Source organism: Silurus aristotelis, assembly GCF_946808225.1.
Source record: "Silurus aristotelis genome assembly, chromosome: 26".
Taxonomy (NCBI): Eukaryota; Metazoa; Chordata; class Actinopteri; order Siluriformes; family Siluridae; genus Silurus; species Silurus aristotelis.
This window is the reverse complement of record NC_139599.1, coordinates 411,018-434,813: the sequence shown is the minus strand read 5'-3', so window position 1 is coordinate 434,813 and position 23,796 is coordinate 411,018. Positions and strand designations below refer to the sequence as shown.

The 23,796-nt window shown below is 41.3% G+C and overlaps 4 protein-coding genes across 8 annotated transcripts in view; 2 read left to right on the top strand and 2 right to left on the bottom strand.

The window, feature by feature from the left end:
* Positions 1–23,796, bottom strand: part of apooa (apolipoprotein O, a) — a 46,360-nt gene that overhangs the window by 21,930 nt on the left and 634 nt on the right. Inside the window, exons 2-9 of one of the 5 annotated variants that reach the window (XM_083531384.1) lie at positions 22,418–22,513; positions 22,206–22,325; positions 21,823–21,855; positions 21,196–21,250; positions 19,841–19,936; positions 19,496–19,587; positions 18,916–19,015; positions 18,456–18,701 (exon numbers count right to left, since the gene is read on the bottom strand). In XM_083531384.1, the coding sequence (XP_083387510.1) occupies positions 18,649–18,701; positions 18,916–19,015; positions 19,496–19,587; positions 19,841–19,936; positions 21,196–21,250; positions 21,823–21,855; positions 22,206–22,325; positions 22,418–22,513 (645 nt within the window). In that variant the 3' untranslated portion in view covers positions 18,456–18,648. Of the gene's footprint in view, positions 1–18,455; positions 18,702–18,915; positions 19,016–19,495; positions 19,588–19,840; positions 19,937–21,195; positions 21,251–21,822; positions 21,856–22,205; positions 22,326–22,417; positions 22,517–23,796 lie in introns of those variants that run through there. The other 4 variants (XM_083531385.1, XM_083531387.1, XM_083531383.1 and 1 more) reach the window with 4 other exon arrangements.
* Positions 1,063–7,715, bottom strand: LOC310720596 (N-acylneuraminate cytidylyltransferase-like). The gene is made up of 10 exons (XM_083531349.1): positions 7,604–7,715; positions 7,054–7,204; positions 4,564–4,819; positions 3,521–3,663; positions 3,213–3,368; positions 2,673–2,806; positions 2,470–2,564; positions 2,058–2,229; positions 1,794–1,959; positions 1,063–1,697 (listed from the first exon to the last, which is right to left on the bottom strand). Exons 3-10 carry the CDS (start codon positions 4,734–4,736, stop codon positions 1,483–1,485), a joined length of 1,254 nt encoding a protein of 417 aa, XP_083387475.1. The 5' UTR covers positions 4,737–4,819; positions 7,054–7,204; positions 7,604–7,715; the 3' UTR covers positions 1,063–1,482.
* LOC310720604 (N-acetylneuraminate-9-phosphate synthase-like) lies at positions 7,148–9,957 on the top strand. Its single transcript, XM_083531359.1, has 6 exons — positions 7,148–7,283; positions 7,890–8,105; positions 8,253–8,352; positions 8,598–8,752; positions 9,096–9,362; positions 9,506–9,957. Exons 1-6 carry the CDS (start codon positions 7,152–7,154, stop codon positions 9,692–9,694), a joined length of 1,059 nt encoding a protein of 352 aa, XP_083387485.1. The 5' UTR covers positions 7,148–7,151; the 3' UTR covers positions 9,695–9,957.
* sat1a.2 (spermidine/spermine N1-acetyltransferase 1a, duplicate 2) lies at positions 13,938–17,090 on the top strand. Its single transcript, XM_083531414.1, has 6 exons — positions 13,938–14,418; positions 14,624–14,675; positions 15,572–15,655; positions 16,005–16,106; positions 16,389–16,429; positions 16,795–17,090. Exons 1-6 carry the CDS (start codon positions 14,353–14,355, stop codon positions 16,957–16,959), a joined length of 510 nt encoding a protein of 169 aa, XP_083387540.1. The 5' UTR covers positions 13,938–14,352; the 3' UTR covers positions 16,960–17,090.

Sequence of the window (23,796 nt, the reverse complement as noted above, 5' to 3'; positions counted from 1 at the left end):
AAGCTGATGCTGGATCTATGATGATCACAAATTGTTCTGTATTGTTGAAAGATTTATGATCAAACTCTTGATGTCACCCATATGAGGATGGGTTCCCCTTTGAGTCTGGTTCCTCTCAAGGTTTCTTCCTCATATCATCTAAGGGAGTTTTTCCTTGCCACTGTCGCCACGGCTGCTCATCAGGGACAAACGCACACCATTCACCTTCACTGTTGTTTTCTGTAAAGCTGCTTTGAGACAATGTCTGTTGTGAAAAGCGCTATACAAATAAACTTGACTTGACTTGACTTGACTTATTCAACTTTATTCTGTATTGCAGGAATGCAGGCCAGATCTTTTCCCTACAATACGATGTTGAAAGACCATAGTGTTTATAGCAGAGTCTGGGCCAAATGTTTATGTTGAAGGGTGTACATGCAGCTTCTGAAATCCCCCACGAGCCGACTGTACAACGAGACATGTTTGCGTGCCCATATGTGGGGATGTTCTTTATGCTAAACATTCTGGAGAAATGAGCTCACTTACATCTTGCATGTTTTGAGATGCGGTCAATAGCAACGGCTCAGATATATATATAGGTGAGACAGGACGTTAGATCGGGAGGAGGGTTCGTTTGGCTCTGAACCCCTCCGAGCAAATCCTGGATGCTCGTATCAAGATGCTGAACCTTCTGTGAATAAACCTGGTTTGCAAGAAAGACGGTGTCTACAGAGATTTCTTCCAAGCAACAGCTACACTCCTGCACAACCCGAAATATACATCAATTACAGATGTGACAGTAAGCTGTCCGGCTGATCTTGTTCATATCTGCTCTAAATGACAGGGTGTTGTCTAGGATGAACTCTTAACCTGTGACAGAGGAGTAACTGTGGAACCGTCATTACTCAGAGAGAAACTACTGGTCTTTGATTGTTTTTGTATCTTTCTGATCCTGTAAATCCTTCAGATCACAACACAATGTGTAAATCACTCAATCTTTTAATGTGAGGAAATAAAAAAATCAGTCGTTATGTTTTGTTGGTTTTGATAAAATGATGCACTAAAAATGAAACCTGAGCTTCGTAAAGGTTGAACTCCATCTTTATTAGGTTAATAAAGAAATACACAAAGAACAGAACAGATCAGAGTCACACTGTAGAAGCTGATTTCAATACACAGGAAATGAATCTGCACACAAAATGAAGGATAAAGTCCAGTCTGATTCTGTTCTGATTGGATCAGACACTTAGTGCTTGGACACACTGTACACCAGGAAATCACCACATGGACTTAAATTAGTGAATCACACTTTTAATTAAATCAGTAATTTTATAAGACGGAACAGGAGAACACAGGTGTACTGGTCTGAACAGTTGTTGAGTAGATCCTGCTTTACCAGTATAATAACCAAACTAAATCATCATCAGTGCTCATGTTACACCAAACCACCAGCCAAATCAAACCAGAAGAAGCAGCACGGAAACGAACACACATTCATTTGCTCTAAAAATTGCTTCTATCAATGTTGTCCTGCTTTGGGGCAGAGGTGGCTTTCCTGTTGAGCTGCAGAAGATAATTAGCAAACTCATGCAGAGCTCCATGACCTGCTGCGTTATTACAGGTGTATTTAGCAGCAATGACCGAGGTGGCAGGAGCTCCTGAAGGAACCCCACTAAAGCCAGCCTTAGATAAACATTCCACGTCATGCAGGTCAGTACCTGAGAACAAACAACAAAAAAGAAAACCAGGAACAGTTTTAGTGCTGTGAAAGATCTCATCTTCAGAATGACACTCATGAAATCTCAAGTTCTTACCAAAGTAGGCCACATCTTTCCACTGCAGCTGCCGCTTCTTCATCAGACTCTTCACTTCACTCCGTTTGTTTTTGACTCTGTAACGGAGAACACATCCAGCACGCTGAGCGAGCTTCTCAGACAGACGCTCAGACACCGGGTCATCACAGGAGGAGATCAGAATCACCTGGCATGTGAAGACCAAAGCAAGCAGGAGACCAAATTTGTTAGATGCCTGAAATTAACAAAGGACATTGCTGACTCTGCACAAGAGAAAAGTCACACCTCCATGTTCTCGTTTTGTAGAAGACGGATGGCGCTGAGGTCCTGTGCATTGGTGGACACCATCTCCTCCTCAGAGATAGACATGTAGATCTGTCCATCCGTTAGACAGCCAGAGACAGAGCAGAACAGCAACTTGAACATGCTCGGTTTATCCTGGCCAAAATATCCAAACCTGCCCAGGAACATGAAACAGTCATCACATTCACATCACATCAAAACAATCATTTAACATAAATAATTCATTTTCTGAAATTGTACAAAATATCAAGAAGATGAGTTATAAAGGAAACGATCAACAATGATTAGAAGTTTGTTCTGCACTGTGTAGAAATGTTCTTCGAGGGTTCTTTAGGATGGCAGTAAATGACTCGTCACAGCAGTGTGAGTGAAAAGGAAACGTTTCGGTTCCTACCTCAGGACTCTTTCTGCTGCTACGGGCCAGTCAATGTCCACATCGATATCAACACTGTGCTCTGGAAGCATCTCGTAGTAGGCGATTTTGCCGGCCTTCACGTCACACAGAGGAGGAAACAACCCAGTAACTCAGACTGCACCAGATACTGGAATAAATCAAGGTTTATCTCTTTGTTATGTTCGGATCAGTGGATAGTGCACCTGTTGAAAGCCCTTCTCCAGCTGTTCTCTCCTGGTGAAGTAGAAGGAACCGTTCTCACAGATCTCTCCTGGCCAGTCCTGGCGCCGTGGCCTCTTTGAGGTGTCCAGGTTCAGGGGAACTGGGATTTGGTCAGCTAGAATAGGAGGATGGTCAAGAATTCAGGATGAGTTTTTAATGCAGGTGATGAAGCTTCAACATACTAAAATATTTTATTCATCTTCATTAACATTCTTCATTTAGATTTTGGAAATTCAAGCTGGAATGGGATGCTAGGCTTTTACATGACAACACACACACACACACACACACACACACACACACACACACACACACACACACACACACACATTTCTCTCAGTGCTGCAACTAATCTGCTAAATCTGATGTTAATATTTAAATCGTGCTCAGTAGAACTGGCATTTGAATGATGTTAAATCTATTAAGAAGTTGACTATAAACTTCATCACACTTCTTAACGTACAGATTTTAATATTCATTTATTTTCTCTCATTCTGAATGAAGCTTCTGCTTCATCATACCTTCTTTCTTCACCTCGGACCAGCGGAACTGATGCCTGCGCACCACAGCGAACACCGAATCGCATCCCTTCTCCGTGATCATCTCCAACGCCTCTTTAATGTGATACGGGTGGAGACACGGAGACGTGGCCTGGATGTGACAAACAACGTCCACCTCTACAACACAGATGATGGAAACGTGTAACATTGTAAACGTCAGGAAATGTGTAACATCTGGAGTTTTTTCCTGTTGTGTATTTGGCATTTTGATGTGTGTGTTTGTGTGTTTGTGTGGTTATTTATCAGGCTGATGTTGTGAGTTCCTGTACCTGGTCTCAGCCTGAGAAACTCGCGGATGGTGTCGAGTGAACTGGAGGAATCTTTAGATACTTCAGGACTCCGGCGAATCACTTGTGCACCCCAGAGTTTGGCGATTCTCTCAATCTCATCATGGTCTGTAGACACCCACACGCTGAGAACAAGAGACACGTAGCTGAGTGAAAGGAGGTCCAATATTTGCCTTCAAATCTACTTAAGTCTCCAAGTTCTATCATTTATTATACATTAAATTACTAATGATCATTTTTATCTCAAGATTCTTCACTTAATCTCCTCAGTTTCTGTGTAAAGACTCGAATGTGACTCTCAGCACACTGATCTATTAATAGAATGAGATTAAAGACTCAAACACTGATTTATTTTGAATTAATTATAATATGTCATTAAATGAGCATTAATGAGCAGTAAAAAACACAATCAACTTTTTCCGTGGTAAGTTGCCCCCTGGCCCTTGGACCCCTGACCCCTGGCTTCTGAACCCTGGCCCCTGACCCCTGAATCCGCCACTAACAAGCAGCAACAAAACAAGTTGAAAACAAAGCGCGTGTCACAACTCTCACGTGTCTCGTGTGATTAATTTAGATTATTTCAGTGCTTTACACTTGTGTTGATTGTGTTGATTGTGTTTATACCTCAGGAGAACTTTATCATTTTTACACAAGGACATCATTACAAATCCACTGTGTTTATTTCAGTGTGTGAACCTCAGATCTGTTCACTCTGAACTCAACCCGATTTATTTATTCACAAAGACCTCGAGGAGAAAAACATCACTCAGGAGAAGAGCAGAAGAGCTTCTACTACACACTGTGAATACTCTCCAACCACAGTGATATACTGGATAAAGCTCGAGTTTGCACTGTCGTCAGTAACACACACACACACACACACACACACACACACACACACACACACACACACACACACACACACACACACACACACACACACACACTTTCATAGTTTCGAGTTTAACTAAGTAGGTAATGAGAGAAAGGAGAAGAGGTTTGTGAGTGAGTCTGATCTCTCCTACCTGTCCAGGAGCTCACAGTCGAGCGATGCTCTTATCACCCAGCCGATAAGAGGAACTCCAGCCAGGACCTTCACGTTCTTCAGAGGAATTCCTTTACTCCCTCCTCGAGCCAGAATTAACGCCGCTTTGTGCGGACCTTTTTTCTGCTGCTTCGCGCTGCATGCTGCATCCATCTTCTCCTTCTTCTCCTTCTCCTTCCCCAGATCAGAATGAGCACCTGATCTCCAGCAGTGCTCCACTGAGTCTCAGACACGCCCTGAGTCGATGATGACGAAGTAACGTCATAAATAAAAAATGATATATATTATACTACTAATAATAATAATTATTATTATTATTATTATATAAACATATATATACATTTTTTAAATGCTATAAAATTGCCATGAAATTAAATGTCAAATTTATATAAACGAAATATAAATAAATATATATATATATATATAAATGATTTTTGATGGCTGGTTTTATATATTTGATTATTTTTGCATGTTTTCTGTGTTCCGTGTGGCAGGGCCGCTGGAAGTCATTTTGAACAGGGGGGCGCTGTGAATTTTTTTTTTTTATTCTTTTTTTTTTTTTTGGACAAAAAACCTGTGAGCCTATGGGCCTGTTCAGAATACATTAAAAAAAATAAATACATAGGGCTGTGACGATGGCAGTTTTTTTTACCACCGCGGTGGTAATGGACCAAATACCCGCGGTGTTGTGGTGGTTGGGGGGGTGTTTTAAAATAAATAAAAGAAAAACCCAAAGAAACAACACACTAAAGCCTGTAAAGCATTGAAATAAATATCAGTAAATACTGGTAACTTACAGAATATAATAAAGTTGAATCCATTTAAAAAAAACAAAAACAAATAAAAACAGTTTTATATTTCCACACAAAGACGCGTTATAGCCTCCCGCTCTGCGCTTTGAGAGGGATGTGGAACACGAGCAGGAAAGAGACCACCGATCTCTTCTTCTGATATCTTCATGTTGTTGTAAAAGGTATGAAGAGCTAATTTGATCTTCCACAAGGGCAAGGCATTTAGGCTATGTGTGCGCGCTGCCAGAGAAAACCAAACTCAAATCACCCGCGCGTGTGAAACACGCTTTACACATGAACCTGAAAAATCAATATCATTAAAATAATTAAATTAAAATCCAAAATACACTTAATAGCCTACGTGTGTCAAAATCATTTCCTAAAATATTCAGAAGGAATTTATAAATTGTGCAAAATATTTTTAATAGCCTACATTTTTTTTTTTAAATCTCTGCATCACCCCCAGCACCCCCACTTCCTGCGGCCATGCCGTGTGGTGCAGTATAGTAGATGGAGGGTTACTGCTTGTGTTTCAGGTTAAATGGAGAATAGTTTACGGTTTTATTCTCTTTATTTAACCCTGTAATATGCAGTAGTTTAATTTTGTTTTTCAGTGAATTTATGAATCATGACACTATTCAGCCACACCTGTAGTTTAGTTTAACTGGAATGTGTGTATGTGTAAGTGTTGGAAGTATTTGTTGTCTGTGAAAACTTTGTTGCAGTTGTTGCTCCTGCTGTCAAAGTGACTGAGTGGGAAAAGAAGCCTAATAAAAAAAATCAGCTCAGTTTAACTCAACAATCGTTTTGTCTTTGTCCATCCTTCATACAAACACAAACACAACGCAGAGACAATCAGGAAACACACAGTTACAAATATATATATATATTATTTATTAGTTTATTTATATAAATGGATGGAATGTAGAAGACATACACAAGTGCACTAAAGTCTCTGTCTGAATAAATTAACAGCAAATATATAAATATATAATGTACATGAGAAATACAAAAATATATATTGTCTTTAAATCGCGTGATTAGTTTTGTGTGTGTGTGTGTGTGTGTGTGTGTGTGTGTGTGTGTGTGTGTGTGTCTTCTGAGAATGTTGTCGTAATATTTATAATTTGCCGCGGATTATATTCTTTACACCGATTAAAATGTAAAATATAATCATTACATCACGGTGTAAATCTGCTGTAAATCTGCCACGATATTTCTGATCCTTTAATTCAAATTACCGGCTTTATAATAATAATAATAATAATAATAATAATAATAATAATAATATTAATAATAATAATAATAATATTTATTATAATATAATATAATAATTCTTATTATAACATTAAACCACTTGTTGATTTGTATTTTGTTGTTTCGGGATCCTGTTTAGCTTAATCTCTCTCTCTCTCTCTCTCTCTCTCTCTCTCTCTCTCTCTCTCTCTCTCTCTCTCTCTCTCTATTCACTCTGTACTGTAATTTCGTCACTCAGTAAAACTAAAAGAGAAGAAAAGAGGTAAAGGGCTTCAGGGTTTAGCAGGATTAGTTTTTGTGACTGGAAAATGCCACCAGACCGGTTTGATGGAAGAGAAAAAAAAGAATGAGGAGGAGGAGAAAAAGATGAGGAGGAAGAGGAGGAGGAGGATCATCATGAAGAGTATAAATTGGCACCTGACCTTCATGAAAGCCTCTTCGGGTACCGCAGCTCCAATACTGAGAACATCTCACAGAAAAGACTCTCAGGTCCTCCATATTACTGAACAGTGGTGAGAAGATGCCGCTCGAGTTCGAACTTTGTCCAGGAAGAAAGATCGGGGGCTCAAACCCCTGTTTCATCATCGCAGAGATCGGTCAGAACCATCAAGGAGACATTGAGATTGCAAAGAAAATGATTCGCATGGCTAAGGTACTGCAGGTCTTCATCTTCTCATTATTACACTCACACACAATAAAGTCAGGAATAAATTCAGACAATAATAATAATAATAATAATAATAATAATAATAATAATAATAATAATAAAGATAACAAGAAGAAGAAGAAGAAGAAGAAGAAGAAGAAGAAGATTATATTCTACCATTTCATTTGAAATAATTAAAATAAACTTATTACCCAAATGTATCTGATTAAAGCAGGAAATAAAAGCATCTGCTCAACACCAAAAAAAACTCAATCAGGTTTTCATTTTCTAGAAAATCATCAGTAAATTGACTTTATTTCACTCACCGCAGTAAGAGAAGAGAAATCATTCCTGATATCTCTGTAGAACATCAGACCTCGGGTTGTACTCTACAGGCTCCTGCAGCGCGAGAAGAACATGCACGAGCCAAACTCATACACGAGATGTGAATAAGCTCCGACTTTTATAACCTCTCAGATGGACCAGATAATGATCTCTCTCTCTCTCTCTCTCTCTCTCTCTCTCTCTCTCTCTCTCTCTCTCTCTCTCTCTCACCTGCCGCTTTCTCTTCTTTCTCCTCCTCCTTTCTCCTCCTTCTTTTCCATTCTTCAGAGCTGTGGTGCTGACTGCGTGAAATTCCAGAAGAGTGAGCTCGAGCACAGGTTCACCAAGCGAGCGCTCGAGCGCTCCTACTCTTCTCCTCACGCTTGGGGAAGCACGTACGGGGCACACAAGCGCCACCTAGAGTTCAGTCATGAGCAGTACAGGGAGCTGCAGAGCTTCTCACAGGAAGTGGGGATTTTCTTCACCGCCTCCGGGATGGATGAGGTGAGTGGGTGGGTGGAGGAGGTGAGTGGGTGGGTGGGTAAGCGAGTGGGTGTGAGATAGAGCTGAAACGATCAGGTGACTTAACACTAAATACAATGTTCCCATATGATCATCATCATCATCTCTTTTTTTCTCTCTTTCTCTCAGATGGCTGTAGAGTTTCTGCATGAAATCAACGTCCCCTTTTTCAAAGTCGCCTCAGCAGACACCAACAACATTCCTTATCTAGAGAAGTTGGCCAAGAAAGGTGTTTCCTCTCTTCCGTAATATTCCATAAACCAACACCAGACCTAGAGATGTATAAATCCCCATTATGTAGATGATTAAAGACTTAATTCTTATCAATTCTAGCTGATTAATTAATCGACTAGTTAGTTATTATAATAAATTCTGATTAATATTATAATTATTCGAATTCTAATAACAGTTCACTTCTAGCGTTAATCAGGATGTCCAGGTTGAGGAAGTTCTCACTCTCACTTGTGTCCTCAGGTCGTCCCATGGTGATCTCCAGTGGGATGCAGTCAATGGAGACCATGCGCTGTGTTTATCAGATGATGAAGAAGCAGAACTCAGAATTCACCTTCCTGCAGTGCACCAGCGCGTATCCACTGCCTTTGGAGCACGCCAACCTGCGCATCATCAACGTGAGGCTCTTTCACTCAGCTTCATGGAGCTTCATAGAGCACAAGTTCATTTTAAAACAAAAATAATAATAATAAATGCAGATGCAACCTTTAACCATCCAAAGAACCCAATAAGAACCCATTTACAGCTCTGTGATGTAGCAGAGGGTTTTAAAGAGAGAGATAAAATAATTTAAAAAAGATATTCTGCATTTGTATTCTGTTTCATTGAGAAAGTTAAAATAATGATTTAATGCTTTTCTGCAACTTTTTAAAAAAATCCATTTTTGCAGCTTCAGCATATTTTTGTTTAGGAGTAACATTGTTTTCCGATCTAATGTAAGTTCTCGTCTTTTCAACACAGGAATTCCAGAAGGAATTTCCAGATATCCCAATTGGTTACTCAGGACATGAAGGCGGGATCAGTGTGTCTGTGGCTGCTGTAGCTCTGGGAGCAAAGGTTCTGGAACGCCATGTGACCTTGGACAAAAGCTGGAAGGGCAGCGATCATGCGGCATCACTGGAGCCAGCTGAGTTAGAAGCTCTGATACGAGAGATCCGGACTGTGGAATTGGCGATGGGATCTCCAGTCAAACAAATGCTGCCCTGTGAATCCTCCTGCCACAGCAAGGTCAGAAACTTCTACACTAACGTATATCTCAGAGTACCACAGAGTTAAAAATAAATCTACTGTCTCTCTTTCTGCACTGAAGTGTTTGTACGAGCGATTTCAGGACATAAATAGAAATGGAACTCTTATTGTTCTGGTTTCAGTTGGGGAAGTCTGTGGTGGCGAAGAAGGCACTGAAAAAAGGAACCAAATTAACCCTTGAGATGCTGGGAGTGAAAGTAGCAGAACCACCAGGAATCCCACCAGAGAACATCTTCAAGCTGGTGGGGAAGACCATCCCAGTGGACGTGGAGGAAGACGACACCATTACAGTCCACATGATTAAACTCTGAAGCCTTCATGGGCATTTATTATTATATCAGATCTGAATTTATTTTTATTTTTTTGGTGAATGTAAGTGTGCAGGTGCTTGGTGAAGGTTTAAGATTCTGATGATTCCCCGTCTGAACCAGTGGTTTAAGGTGGAAAATGTATTACAAAAACATGTTGCTGTGATTTTGTCATTTCAGTGACTGTGAAATAGAGCTTTAATATATTGAGAAAATATTAAATGATATATTTACTGAACTCAAATAAAAAACTTTAAAATTTCAAATGCTTGTATCTTCTTATGTGCATAAATATTTCCCCCTTGACCTTCTCCACATTTAATACCAATAATACTGAAAATGAGAGCAGGAGAGAATAAATAATGTTTTCCTAAATAAAGATGGTATGAGTATACACATATTCATCCCCATTAGCTCTGGTTCAGTGTTCTTATAGTCTGAAGCAGGAGAACCCACCACCTTCACGGCATAAAGCATTACAGCCCTCCCTGAGGCTGCGATTCTCTACCAGTTTTATCTCCTGGAGCTTCATCCAGCAGCCAATCAGAGCAGCTCATCATCTGATGATGAGTAGAATCAGCTGGTGTTCATTAACACCAGTGCTGAGGAGAGCAAGAGCGAAAAACACCCTAGCACAATACTCACTTATACACATTTATAAACATCAGTGTCGTACTACAGCAGAAAGAGTCAACTAATTAAAAGAAGTAAAACTTAGGATTCCACGGTTTATAAAAACTCGGCCATGAATCAGGTTCGCATCTGTTTACATTTCAGAACCTGGTTTTGTCTTGAATCTCCAGCTTGTCTGCTTGGATAGTACTTTCAGATAACCGATTACGGATACTGGGGGGAAATTCCATGTAAAATAGTACTGAATTTTATTACAAACAAAAAAAAACTAAACTACTTATTCGTGATAGCGCTCTCCTTCGGCTCGCCTCTAGAGGCCGCTGTTGTATTGAAAAAGGAATCTTATGAATTTTTGCCGATAGTTGACAGTTACTGGCAATCAGCTATCGGTGAACAATTAATCGGCTAAACAGATTAATAGGTCAAAGTCTAGTTTTAGTTTCTGCTAACTCTCTAACACTGGAGCCTGTTTCTGTTTTCATGTTGAATTTTACAGAACGTCTTGGAGAAGAAACAACCTAGATTACTGTAATTCCAGCAGAGTCCTGCAGCAGGACGGACACACACACACACACACACACACACACACACACAAAAAAAGCTCGTACTGCACTCACGTCTACCTACAGGATTTAGGAAGAAAAAGCAGGTTGGAGCATTACAGAGAAGGTCTTAAAGAGAAAAGCTTTTATTGCTGTTTAAGACCTTCTCTGTAATAAATAAAACTATACATTTAGTTAAGACTACACAAGACTAAAACAGACAATATAAGAAAATACAGGCAATATGACACGATACAATACACACAATATAATAACCACCTAAATCAATCGATACCACCACCACCACCCCCTCATCCTGAAGATCCGTACCAACCGAGGAGGTGAAACATTAAATTCATGTGAAAATGGAGAAGTGAGACTGAAAGTCTGCAGCAGCAGCATCAAGAAAACAAGTCGTCATGTGAATAAAGTTTCATGGCTGAACATGAGAGGAAGTGGTCAGGGAGAAAAATGCATAGATTTCACAAGCACATGAGCATAAAGGAACTATGAGCTTTAAGTAAATCTATTATGTAGGAAACAAACACTGTCCATGCAATCCTCCATACATGGTAAAGGGTTATTTTTGACTCTGTTTACTCTGTCTTTCTGAAGTCTGTACAAAAGTAAAAGGAAGCGTCAGAATCCTAAACCAGCAGGCAGGAAGAACTTCAAGTGAAGTGAAGTCAAGTAGGCTTTTTATTGTCATTCCAGTCATATGCAGTGCAGTACACAGTGAAACAAAAGAATGTTCCCTCAGGGCAAAAGTGCTTCATCAGACAACTTCAAACACTAAACTCAAAATCTAACAACATAAAGTGCACACAAAACAAGGAGACAGTAACGAGACACTGCAGCACAGAGCAGTGGAGTTCAGGAGCTTGTGCCACTGGATTTTCTGTATAAAGATGAAAATAGATGTTGTACATTGCAACCAGTTGTGCAAACAATTTCCCAGCTACTGGACTGAGCAGTCATCACTTCTCCACACACACACACACACACACACACACAGACTTCAGGGTGACTGTGTGTTCAGGAACACTAACACGTCCCATTTCAAGACCACACAGGAAAACTTCCCCCTGCAGCCCAGTCAAACATTTAAACACATGTTCTGCTCCCAGTGTAAAGCAACACACAGAAATACACACACTAACACACAGTAACACACATCAACACACACTAACACACTAAACCAGACAGTAACACAAAACGTGGGATTCTGATGTTTGCATGTTCTCCTGTCCTGTTTGAAGCATTGATAAGAGCTAAATACCTACAGTGTGTTGGGGATCTGCCTCTTCATGTTGCTCTTGTTCAGAAACTCTCTCTGAAGCTTGGAGTGATTTCAGCGTCTTTTAAACAGCGTGTTCTTCCTGTAGGACGAGGAGATTCGTCTCCTGATGAATCAGGAGCTCCGTGGATGAAGCTTCAGGAATGACATGTCATTATTTAATAAATGAATGTGTTGGTAATTTGTATATGTAGGAGTAACACACCTGAGGCTGTTGAGTTCGAGGAAAATTATGACCCTCAGGGTGATGAGAGAAACTTTGCTTTTCTATAACGACATGCCAAATGTTGTGTTTAATTCCTTACGTAATTACAGTTCAGTGCAGTGATCACACACACACACACACACACACACACACACACACACACACACTGTGGTGGACAGTAATAAAGTTAATGTAATTTTACTGTACTTTTTTTATCTTTACTGCAGTATTTTTTGGAGATTTTTACTGGAACTTCACTACATTTATATTTGACTTTTTACTACATTTAGTGAATTCAGTCGTTTCTTTTTATTAACGAGGATAAAAACGTAACTGGTGAAACACGCAGCGAGTCACCAATCAGGATCGAGCGCACGCTCTGTTTTACACGTGTTCTGATCGGCGCTCGGTGAATCTACTGATCACCAACATACAGTTCAGCATCAGTTCAACATCAAGCAGAACATTTAGAGAGGAATAAATGATGAAGAAACTCCAGACTCGAACCACAACACACGTGACCTCATTTACACGTTTTATTAAAGAAGGTTTTGTGTTGATGATCATTATAATAGAAATTAATCAGTGTTTGAGTCTTTAATCTCATTCTATTAATAGATCAGTGTGCTGAGAGTCACATTCGAGTCTTTACACAGAAACTGAGGTGATTAAGTGAAGAATCTTGTGATAAAAATGATCACAGGAACATTAGAGTTATAATAAATCAGTTCTTTGGAAACTGAAGTTCATTTGAAGGTTAAAAACTTTTGTACTTTTATTGAAGTCATATTTGATCGAGTGTCTGTACTTTAAATCAACTCAAAGCAGGAAAGTGATGAAACTCAAATACTTCGTTACTGTAAGTACATTTTTCTGGTATCAGTATTTTACTTCACTATTTATTTTTCAGACACCTTTTTACTTTCTTTATGTTTTGATTTATATGTGACAATATTTTGCTTCTCACTGCCCCATTTTCAGTCCATCAACATGTTTCCTGTCATTACGCTGCTTTTTCAGTCTCCACTGGTGCGTCATTTCCTGTCTCTCACACACCACAGACGGTCACTAGTTTCTGAAGTCTGGGGTTGATGTGGATGAGAAAGAGGGAGTCAGTGATGTAAATATGACCGAGAACAAACATTCCTGATCATCATCATCATTATCATCATCTTTTCTCTGCTTGTGTTTTTACTGAAGTTCATGTCAGAGCTCAAACTTCTTCACTTTCACTTGAGTAAAAAAGTGCAGTCAGAACTTCTACTTTTGCCATTTCTGACTTTACTGTATGGTGTGTGTAGTTTATAAAACACTTTATGTAGAAACAAACTGGAATCATCCTTTAGGGTGTTTGTAGGATAAATTCTTAACATCAACAATATTTTCCCCTAAAGAATATAAACCTATAAAAAAGTACAGACTCTTGGATTTAGACGATGAAATGTTTTTTCTCCCTCAGTTACCGGAAATATCCACCCGCTTTCTGTCCATTCAGCGCTCAGGAACTGGCAGGAACCGGTCTCAGCTGAGCGAATAAGTCATGAGCTCCATCTTCAACCACTCCATCCTGCACACTCAGGGGCCCTACACAGGGGACACAGACAAAAGTTCCTTCTCGATTTGTGGCGCTGTTGTGTGTCTAATAAGCACATATGAGACTGAACCACTGAGTATGAGGAAATGATCTCTCTCTCACTCACTCTCTCTCTCTCTCTCTCTCTCTCTCTCTCTCTCTCTCTCTCTCTCTCTCTCACTCACTCACTCACTCACTCATATGACGTCATACAATGTATTAAAAGCAGCTCTGGAGGCAGCAGTTCTTCCAGAAGAGTTTCACAGCGACTCACGATTCCATGTAATCCCTTAAATACGACAATAACTTCGTGCTGAGGTTCTCCTCTTAGAACCGAATGAAGAAACGAATCCTGCTTTTATTCGCATATAGAGGATTAGTGAGAAAAGGGAAAAAGAGTAAAAGAAGAAAATGGCCAGTTTTATATTACGGAACGCTGAACCCAAGGACGTCTCAGATATTCTCCGTCTCATAAAGGTAAGAAATCTATCTATCTATCTATCTATCTATCTGTCTGTCTGTCTGTCTGTCTGTCTGTCTGTCTATTATTATCATAATTAACATGTCACGGCGACCTTTTTCTGAATGTTTTTTGTTTGTTTGGGGTTTTTTTGTTTGTTTTTTAATTATGATATTCTCCATTCCTTATGTGTGTTCTGTTTTATTCCTCTGCTCTTTTAAGGAGCTTGCGAAGTTTGAGAAGATGGAACAGCAGGTCGTTCTGACCGAGAAAGGTACAGCACTCTTCCTGTAAATACCCGCATGTCCCGCCTCCCGCTCTGATTGGCTAGTAGCTCACCCACATGCGCGCTCTGATTGGCTGATATGAATCTGCGCCACTTTCTGCTAGAAAGATTCGGAACTGTTTCAGTGTAGCGTTCAGGAAGTTCGGGTGTGGCGCACGAGCACCTAGTACACACACACACAAACACACACACACACACACACACGCTAGTGATGACGATAACATCAATTTAATCACTTGGTCCTTTGAAGCTCGATCAAAATAAACGAATCTTTTTTTTTTTCGGTTCTTTTGATCAGAAAAATGTTACACATCTACATACACCAACTTCACCTTTAGTTCCAATCATGAAAGTATTAAATGGAGTTAAGGGCAAATGATGATGAACAGAATGAGGAGCTTCACCTCTCATATCGTCTGTTTTGTATAGTTTGTTCTTTTATCACGTGACTCCCATAATAATTATAACATTAATGTCAAAATTCTGACCAATAAAAACGGATCTATTGCACCACACAGCGTCTGTTGGAGTCACGTGATTAAAGAATAAACGAATCGGACCAGAAGAGTTGAGAGATGAACTACTCGGTTCTGTTTTCTGTATAAAACCTAAGTAGATTTTCTTCACCAAATCTCTGTATTACTCTTTAAACAACTCATTCTTCTGAGTCACATTAAAATGAACAAATTGTTCAACCCATCACACACACACACACACACACACACACACACACACACACACACACACACACACACTGTACTGTACAGGACAGGACAGGACAGGACAGGACAGGACAGGACAGGTCTATGAAACCCGCAGTGAACATCACACTTGTCCCTCCTCCTGAGATGAGGTCACTCACTCTCCATGTTTCTGTGTTGTAGAGCTGCTGGAGGACGGTTTTGGAGATCATCCGTTCTACCACTGCATCATCGCCGAGGTGCCCATGGACAAGCAAAGTGCACAGGGCAAGTTCCTGTCAAGTTCTTACAACACAACCACAGACTGGAATCCTGACCTGATCAATGATTCATTAGAAAAGTGCAGCACATACAGCAGGAGAACGAAATTCTATTGTTCAGGAAATAGACCTTTAAATCATTGTTCACTCTTCAGTCTGAGGCTGTGGGTCGAGATACGAGCTCATTCTTCTGACTCTGAGACGTCTGAGTGATGAGTTTCTGTACACTGAGTAGTGTAGGAGTGTAAAAGACAGGGGTTCAGAGATTTGTAGATATTTAGATGTTTTTAAAAATCTAATTGAAAGTGATGAACACGATGTGGCTTTGTTTTTATTTGGATTTCTCCTGTGTTCAGGTCACACAGTGGTCGGTTTCGCCATGTACTACTTCACCTACGACCCCTGGATCGGGAAGCTGCTCTACCTGGAGGACTTTTATGTCATGGGGGAGTTCAGAGGTACAGAGCGAAGTTCATGATCCTGAGCTCCCACAGGAGCCGCTGTGAATTCGTGTATCTATCGGGTTACTATAGAAACGATTAGATATTCGAACTGACACATTAATATGAAAACTCCTGTGGATAAATCTCCACCGCGTCTGCGCTTCACTGTTAGGGATTGTAATAATCCTAGTTTACATCTCAGTGTTAACCTTTGTGTGAACTTTTGCATAAATTTGCATACTCATTTACATCCTCATGGCTTATTTTTAATGTAAATTTCCTCTCCTGCTGTTTCAGGTTACGGCATCGGCTCTGAAATTCTCAAGCAGCTCAGTGAAGTGAGTTTCACAACTCAGGAAACGTCTGCATGGTTTTATTACACATGTAAAGCAAAAAAAGATTGAACTTGTTTTGGAGCTCCATTAGGAGTCAAAAGTTTGTGCACCCCTTCTTAAAGAATACTTTATTTCTTCTATACTATTCCAGAATAATATTAATTATAGCTATTAACACGTGACATAGGAAAGGGGTGTGGCCTAATCGATCCTATCGTATGGTTAATATAGAATGCTAAACTGGAGACCGTTAACATGCATAAACTGTTATCTACATTAGTTAGAATGATTAGCTGATTGACTTTATTAGGGTTAAATGGAAAGTCATTTTTGAGAAATGATAACAGATCTTCATCTTTGTCCTGCAGAAAGCGGTGAAGTGTCGCTGCAGCAGTCTGCAGTTCATCGTGGCCGAGTGGAACAAATCCTCCATCGACTTTTATAAGCGGCGCGGCGCCAGCGACCTCTCCCTGGAGGAGGGCTGGAGACTGTTCGAGATCGACAAGGAGAGTCTGATCAAAATGATCAAGTAATGACGATGAGAAATAAATGCAGAACAGCACGATTTAACTTCTCTTCAGACATCCTGAATCATCTGCCATAGTATAATGAACACATAACTGCATGTTATTTTCTAATAAACTCAATAACATTTTTACATTCACTTATAAAAGTCTCCTGTGTTTTATTTCATGAAACAGCTGACAGTCACAGAGAACTAATGAACCCTGACCACAATCAGTTCCACCATTAAAAGGGGGCGTGGCCTAATATGGCATGGTTTAGATTACATTCGACTGATCAGGAATTTCCTTCTGAGATTAATAAACTGATGAATCAAATGCGCGTGTGTGTGTAAGTATGTGTGTGTAAGGTTCATAGGAGTTATTTCTACATGTTATTTCTTCTCAGTAGAAAGAAAGTGTGAAACTGTTTAGGAGAGAGATTTCTCAGAGATGGATTTATTTCAGTTCCTCTGAATGATTTATCCATTTGTTTGACTCCCAGCTGTAAATACACACTTTCTTTCTTTCTCTCTCTCTCTCTCTCTCTCTCTCTCTCTCCCTCACAATCTGTTTTACTCATTTTTTCCTACTGTCTCTCTCACTGAAAACTGGTCATTTCCAGCAGACAATCCAGACATCATGTTTTTTCAAAGGTAAACTGAGAGCCTTGGGAAACCACACACACACACACACACACACACACACACACACACACACACACACAGCTGGAATGTGAACGTTTCACATCTGGTTTTGGGCTGTGCTGGTTTTCCACAGTGACACAAACACAACACGAGCTGAGTTTCTCAGAAATCCTACACTTGGAACAGGGTTTCTGCAGGTTTTTATTTAACTGTAAGAACGTTTGAAGACAAGTCAGAATGTAAAGTAGGACCAATATCACAACTTCAAAAAGCGTCTGTTAGCATCTGACCTTCACCGAACTCTAAATTCACTTTCTAAGCCAATTATCAGTAAACTTGCACTTCTGAAAGCTGATTGGCTGTTGCATGTTTGTAGTCGTCATACAGCAAATTATATTTGGACCAGCGAAAGAAAAACTTCACGATGGAAACCAATTAAGAAACACATTCTAAAGTGCTGCAGGAGCAGTTCAGTGAGGATCAGAGGCAGTGTTGGATTTCAAAGCTGAAACAGCGAATTTAACACTTCTAAAGGTCTAAAACTTTCATTTGACATTTTATACTGTTTTTTAGACCCGCGGAAACCCTGTGGCGTGCGCGCACACACACACACACACACACACACACACACACACACACTCTGTTCATCATTAATAAATCTAAAGAAACAGCTGTATTATGTTGTGAGGTAGTGAAAGCAGGAGTTCAGTATTTTTACATGTTAAACATCACAATTGGCATTTTACAGGAATAAATTACATCCCTCATGAAATAAACATTAACATTGACACCATGCTTCATGAATATTCGTGAGCGTGTATTAATGAATTATTAATTATGCATATTCAATTGAATAATGAAATTAAAGCCACGCGTAGATAAACATCACTACAGTGGATTTATTTGCATTTGTACATAAATATACATAAAAATCCCGTTCCAGCGCAGGTTCTCCCCAAGATCTCCAGAATAACAGCCGTCCACAGGCCACGCCCCCTCTGCTGGGAGTCACAAGAAAGGGGGCGTGGCTAGTGCAAAAGCAGAAGCATAGCTACGATGTAATTTCCTGTCCCTATGCTTTTGTTTCTCCAGTGGACAATTTCATTTCTCCTCTGCCTTTCTCACCTGTGGTGCAATTACAAAGCAGTCAGAGGTTACAGAGCTCAACGAAACACACACACACACACACACACACACACACACACACACACTTTTACCACAAACTCTAAACACCACACCCTGTAATCACTTTCAGGAAGCCCCACCTCTTTCCTCCTCCAAGAACACACACACACACACACACACACACACACACACACACACACACACACACACACACTTACTTTCTCTTTAGGCTTCACTGCAGACTTTCCAGTAACGAGCTTCTCAACAGTGACATACGCCTGCAGTGTGAATTCATACACAGCATCACCTGTACTCTGTTCTCACACACACACACACACACACACACACACACACACACACACACACACACACACACACACACACACACACACAGAGGTGTTGAGAGGACGCTGTATAAATACTGTCTTCGCCTCAAACAATCCCACAATCCTGGAATGTCTGATCACGTCTGATCTCATGATCACGTCTGATCTCAGCAAAGTCTCACACCTGGATCATCTGCAGTAATCAGATTTTCAGTCTCATTACACTATTGGCTGGTTTTTTACTTTGCGTTTTCATTGGTGCTAAAGTATTGGCACCCCAGCTGCGCAGGTTTCAGGTTTATTTCCGTCTTCGTGTCACTCTGAGCTCAGAGACGGAACATTCCAGATCATGACCTGGTTTTATTATTTTTGTGCAGTAAAGTTAAAAAAGGAGTGTGTTAATAATAAACACCCTTAAGGACGAGAGGAACAAAGCAGACACACACACACAAAGACACACACACACACCTTGGCGATGGTGGCTGCTTTCTGAGGGTAGTACATAGAAGCACCAACAGCCATCAAACCTGTCGGGTAAATCAACCTCTTCATTCTTGAGCCTGAAGAAACACACACACACACACACACACACACACACACACACACACACCTCGTTAATGGGTCAGCAGGTGACTTTATTCATCCCAGAAGTAAATTTACAAATCTGAGATCATCAGTTCAGTTCTCACACTCAATTATTCAGTGCAGAATGTGTGAATAAAGCAGTGTGTGTGTGTGTGTGTGTGTGTGTGTGTGTGTGTGTGTGTGTGTGTGTGTGTGTGTGTGTGTGTGTGTGTGTGTGTGTCATGTTACCTCTTGCTAAGAAAAGTCCAAGTATTCCAGTGAACCCGATAACTCCAGCTCTGGGATAAAACTCTGGAGGAGGATTCCTCAAATACACATAACTGTCTGAGACACACACACACACACACACACACACACACACACACACACACACACACACACACACACACACGCCTGCTGCTCACCTCCATCATGACACAACTATAAACACACACAGGGGGACACACAGGGACACACACACACAGAGGGGACACACAAAAGGACACACAGGGGGGACACACACACAGGGACACACACAGGGGGACACAGAAGGACACACACAGAAGGACACACAAAGGAAGACAGAAGGACACAGAAGGACACACACAGAGGGGACACAGAAGGACACACACAGCGGGACACAGAAGGACACACACAGAAGGACACACACACAGGGGGGACACAGAAGGACACACACAGGGGGACACACAGGGACACACACAGTTGGACAAGGTGGTATCAGAACGTTTCGAGATTAGCTCTGTTTCTTGTGCTGAATGTTGTCCCTCAGAGACAGTAGAACACGGCAGTAGAACTCACTAGAGACGGTGTGGAACTGAAGAACGTATTCTCGATGCGCAATGACAAGACTGTGGAAAAAGATGATGAGCGTGCGCTGCAGATCTTCTTCGCTCGTGGAGATGACGGACTCTTCCACTGTTACACCAGAGCTCCATCACCAGTAACAATCCTCCACAGAAAGGACGTCACGCTGACGGAGTTTTCTCACAGACTTCGACGTGGTGTTCCTTCTGCTCCTGGGGACGGAGTTAGAAGCGACACGGCACACGTTTAATCCCACGTGAGGATCAACCGGACTGTTTCATATCACACACGATGTTGTGGATTGTTCTCTGACGATCATCATGCACGAGTTGCCAACAGCAGCACGTAGAACGTCTTCCTGTCCTCTTCTGCTCTTAAAGCTCGTGTGCCCCTTAAAACACTTCGAACGACATTTGCTTTGTTCTAACTCTGTCCATGATGAAATCCCAGACGTGGGAACGCACGTGCTTAGAACAGCACGTGCTCAGAACAGCACCAGCTCCCCATGTTTTCTGACGCACTGACTGTGAAGGTCGGTGCTCCCTGTGACTGTGCGTGCAGCCTCATGCTGCCATCTGCTGGTGGGTTTACAAACTAGTCTCGAAACGTTTTGATATCACAGTCACACGTATAAATATAAAGAGTGATATAAAAACAGAAACATGTCTTTGTTGACTATAAAGTGTGTGTGTGCGTGCGTGTGCGTGCGTGTGCGTGCGTGTGCGTGCGTGTGCGTGCGTGTGCGTGCGTGTGCGTGCGTGCGTGTGTGTAATAGACACCTTGGCCAGTCTGAACCGTCTTATCCACTGTGGGCTTCACAACTCCGTAGACGTCCTACAGTTTACACAAATCGCACAGAGACATTAGTTTCACCGAGTGTGTGTGTGTGTGTGTGTGTGTGTGTGTGTGTGTGTGTGTGTGCGCGCGTGTGTGTGTGTGTGTGTGTTTGTAAAAAATTCCATTCAAAACACACACTGAAGACTGTAATTATTCCAAAATAGAATTAGTAATGAACCCTGAGAGGAACCCTGAGAGGAACCCTGAGAGGAACCCTGAGAGGAACCCTGAGAGGAACCCTGAGAGATGTTCAGTCTCTGACTGAAGTATAACCCTGAGGGACAGAAATCTCATTCTGGTGAAGATATCAGCAGATCTTTGACCTGGACGTTCAGCAGCTTTATGGTGTTAATGATCAGAGGTTTATGAGCAGTTATGACATGTTTATGTATTTAGGGTCTGCTCAGGTGAAAGTGCTGCTTATAAAGTAATATAATCACACACATGATCCTGAGAGAAAATGGAGCAAGTGAGCAGACACAAGAGTCCATCAGATTAAACCAGCAGAGAGGACAGAAAGCAGCAAAGCAGAAGTGTGTGTGTGTGTGTGTGTGTGTGTGTGTGTGTACCTGAACTTTCTGATTAGCTGAATCAGTCATTTGCTAAGATGAGGTCCATCATCCACCAGAGGAACACCAGAGGAACATCATAATCACCAGGATAAATTAAACGCACAAATGAGGATTAACATTAAATAATCAAACAGATCAGACTACACACACACACACACACACACACACACACACACACACACAATTTAATGTAAACACAGCAGCATGATGGAAATGTGACCTTCTTCTAACAACCACAACATTGTATGTTTATAGCTCAGGGTAAAGTGTGTGTGTGTGTGTGTGTGTGTGTGTGTGTGTGTGTGTGTGTGTGTGTGTGTGTGTGTGTGTGTGTGTGTGTGTGTGTGTGTGTGTGTGTGTGTGTGTGTGTGTGTGTGTACCTGGCACCACGTAATGTAAGGCTCAGCCATGTTCCTCAGCAAGGTCACATTCTCCTCCAGCACTCCTTTCTCCTGCTCCACATAGTGCAACTTCTGCGGAGGGGTTGTGTATAGAGAAAGCTACACACACGCACACGCACACACGCACACACACACAAACATCAGAAGCTGTATATCCTGCAACACTGATTGGTTGATCAGGTGGGTTTTACCTCATCTACATTCATTCCCTTTGTGAGGTTTTCTGTATCCGATGAGGGAGAACCCATCACTGCTACAGAGGCTAAGAATCCTGCAGCGACTCCGAACTACTACCACACACACACACACACACACACACACACACACACACACACACACACACACACACACACAGTAAAAACTCACAATTTTACTTTCTTCTTCTTCTTCTTTCAGCTTCTCCCATTAGCTGTCTCCACATCGTCTCCATACCCCCCTGTCCTCTACATCTGCCTCTTTCACACCAACTACCTGCATGTCTTCCCTCACCACATCTATAAACCTCCTCCTTGGTCTTCCTCTTTTCCTCCTTCCTGGTGTCTCCATCCTCAGCATTCTCCTACTGATATACCCCATGTATGTCCCTCTAATAAACTCATTTCTAATCCTGTCCATCGTCGTCACTCCCAACGAACATCTCAACATCTTCAGCTCTGCTACCTCCAGCTCCACCTCCTGTCTTTTACTCAATGCCACTGTCTCTAATCCATACAACATCTCAGGTGTCACCACAGTCCTATAAACTTTCCCTTTCACTCTCACAGATACTCTTCTATCACAAATCACTCCTGCTATCACTCTTCTCCACCCACTTCACCCTGCCTGCACTCTTTTCTTCACTTCTCTAACACACTCTCCATTACTTTGCACTGTTGACTCCAGGTACCTGAACTCCTCCACCTTCTCCACCTCTTCTCCCTGCAACCGCACCCCTCCACTGCCCTCCCTCTCATTCACACACATGTACTCTGTCTTACTCCTACTGACTTTCATTCCCCTTCTCTCCAGCGCATATCTCCACCTCTCCAGGATCTTCTCCACCTGCTCCCTACTCTCACCACAAATCACAATATCATCCACAAACATCATAGTCCACGGAGACTCCTGTCTGACCTCGTCCTTCAACCTGTCCATCACCACTGCAAACAGGAAAGGGTTTAGAGCTGATCCTTGATGCAGTCAGACCTTCACCTTAAACTAGTCGTTCCTACTGCACACTTCACTGCTGTCACACTGTCCTCATACATGTCCTGCACCACCCTCACATACTTCTCTGACACACCAGACTTCCTCGTACAATACCATCTCACTTTTATTAACATTATTTCTATATCAGGTTTTTCTTTTATTATTTCTATATAGATTTTTTATTAAACATTCTGTCATTTGTAAACCATGATGAGATGTTTAGAAATATGCGTAATCAGCATCAGAGCTTCAGGTCTGATCTTTAGCTCCTGGTGACTACAGATTAGAAAAAACTCTCTAAAAGCTGAGGCGCATTAAATAAAAGCAGCACCGTCTAGTGGCCAACTCGTGGAACTGCAACAAACAGTAACTGTTAAACGGG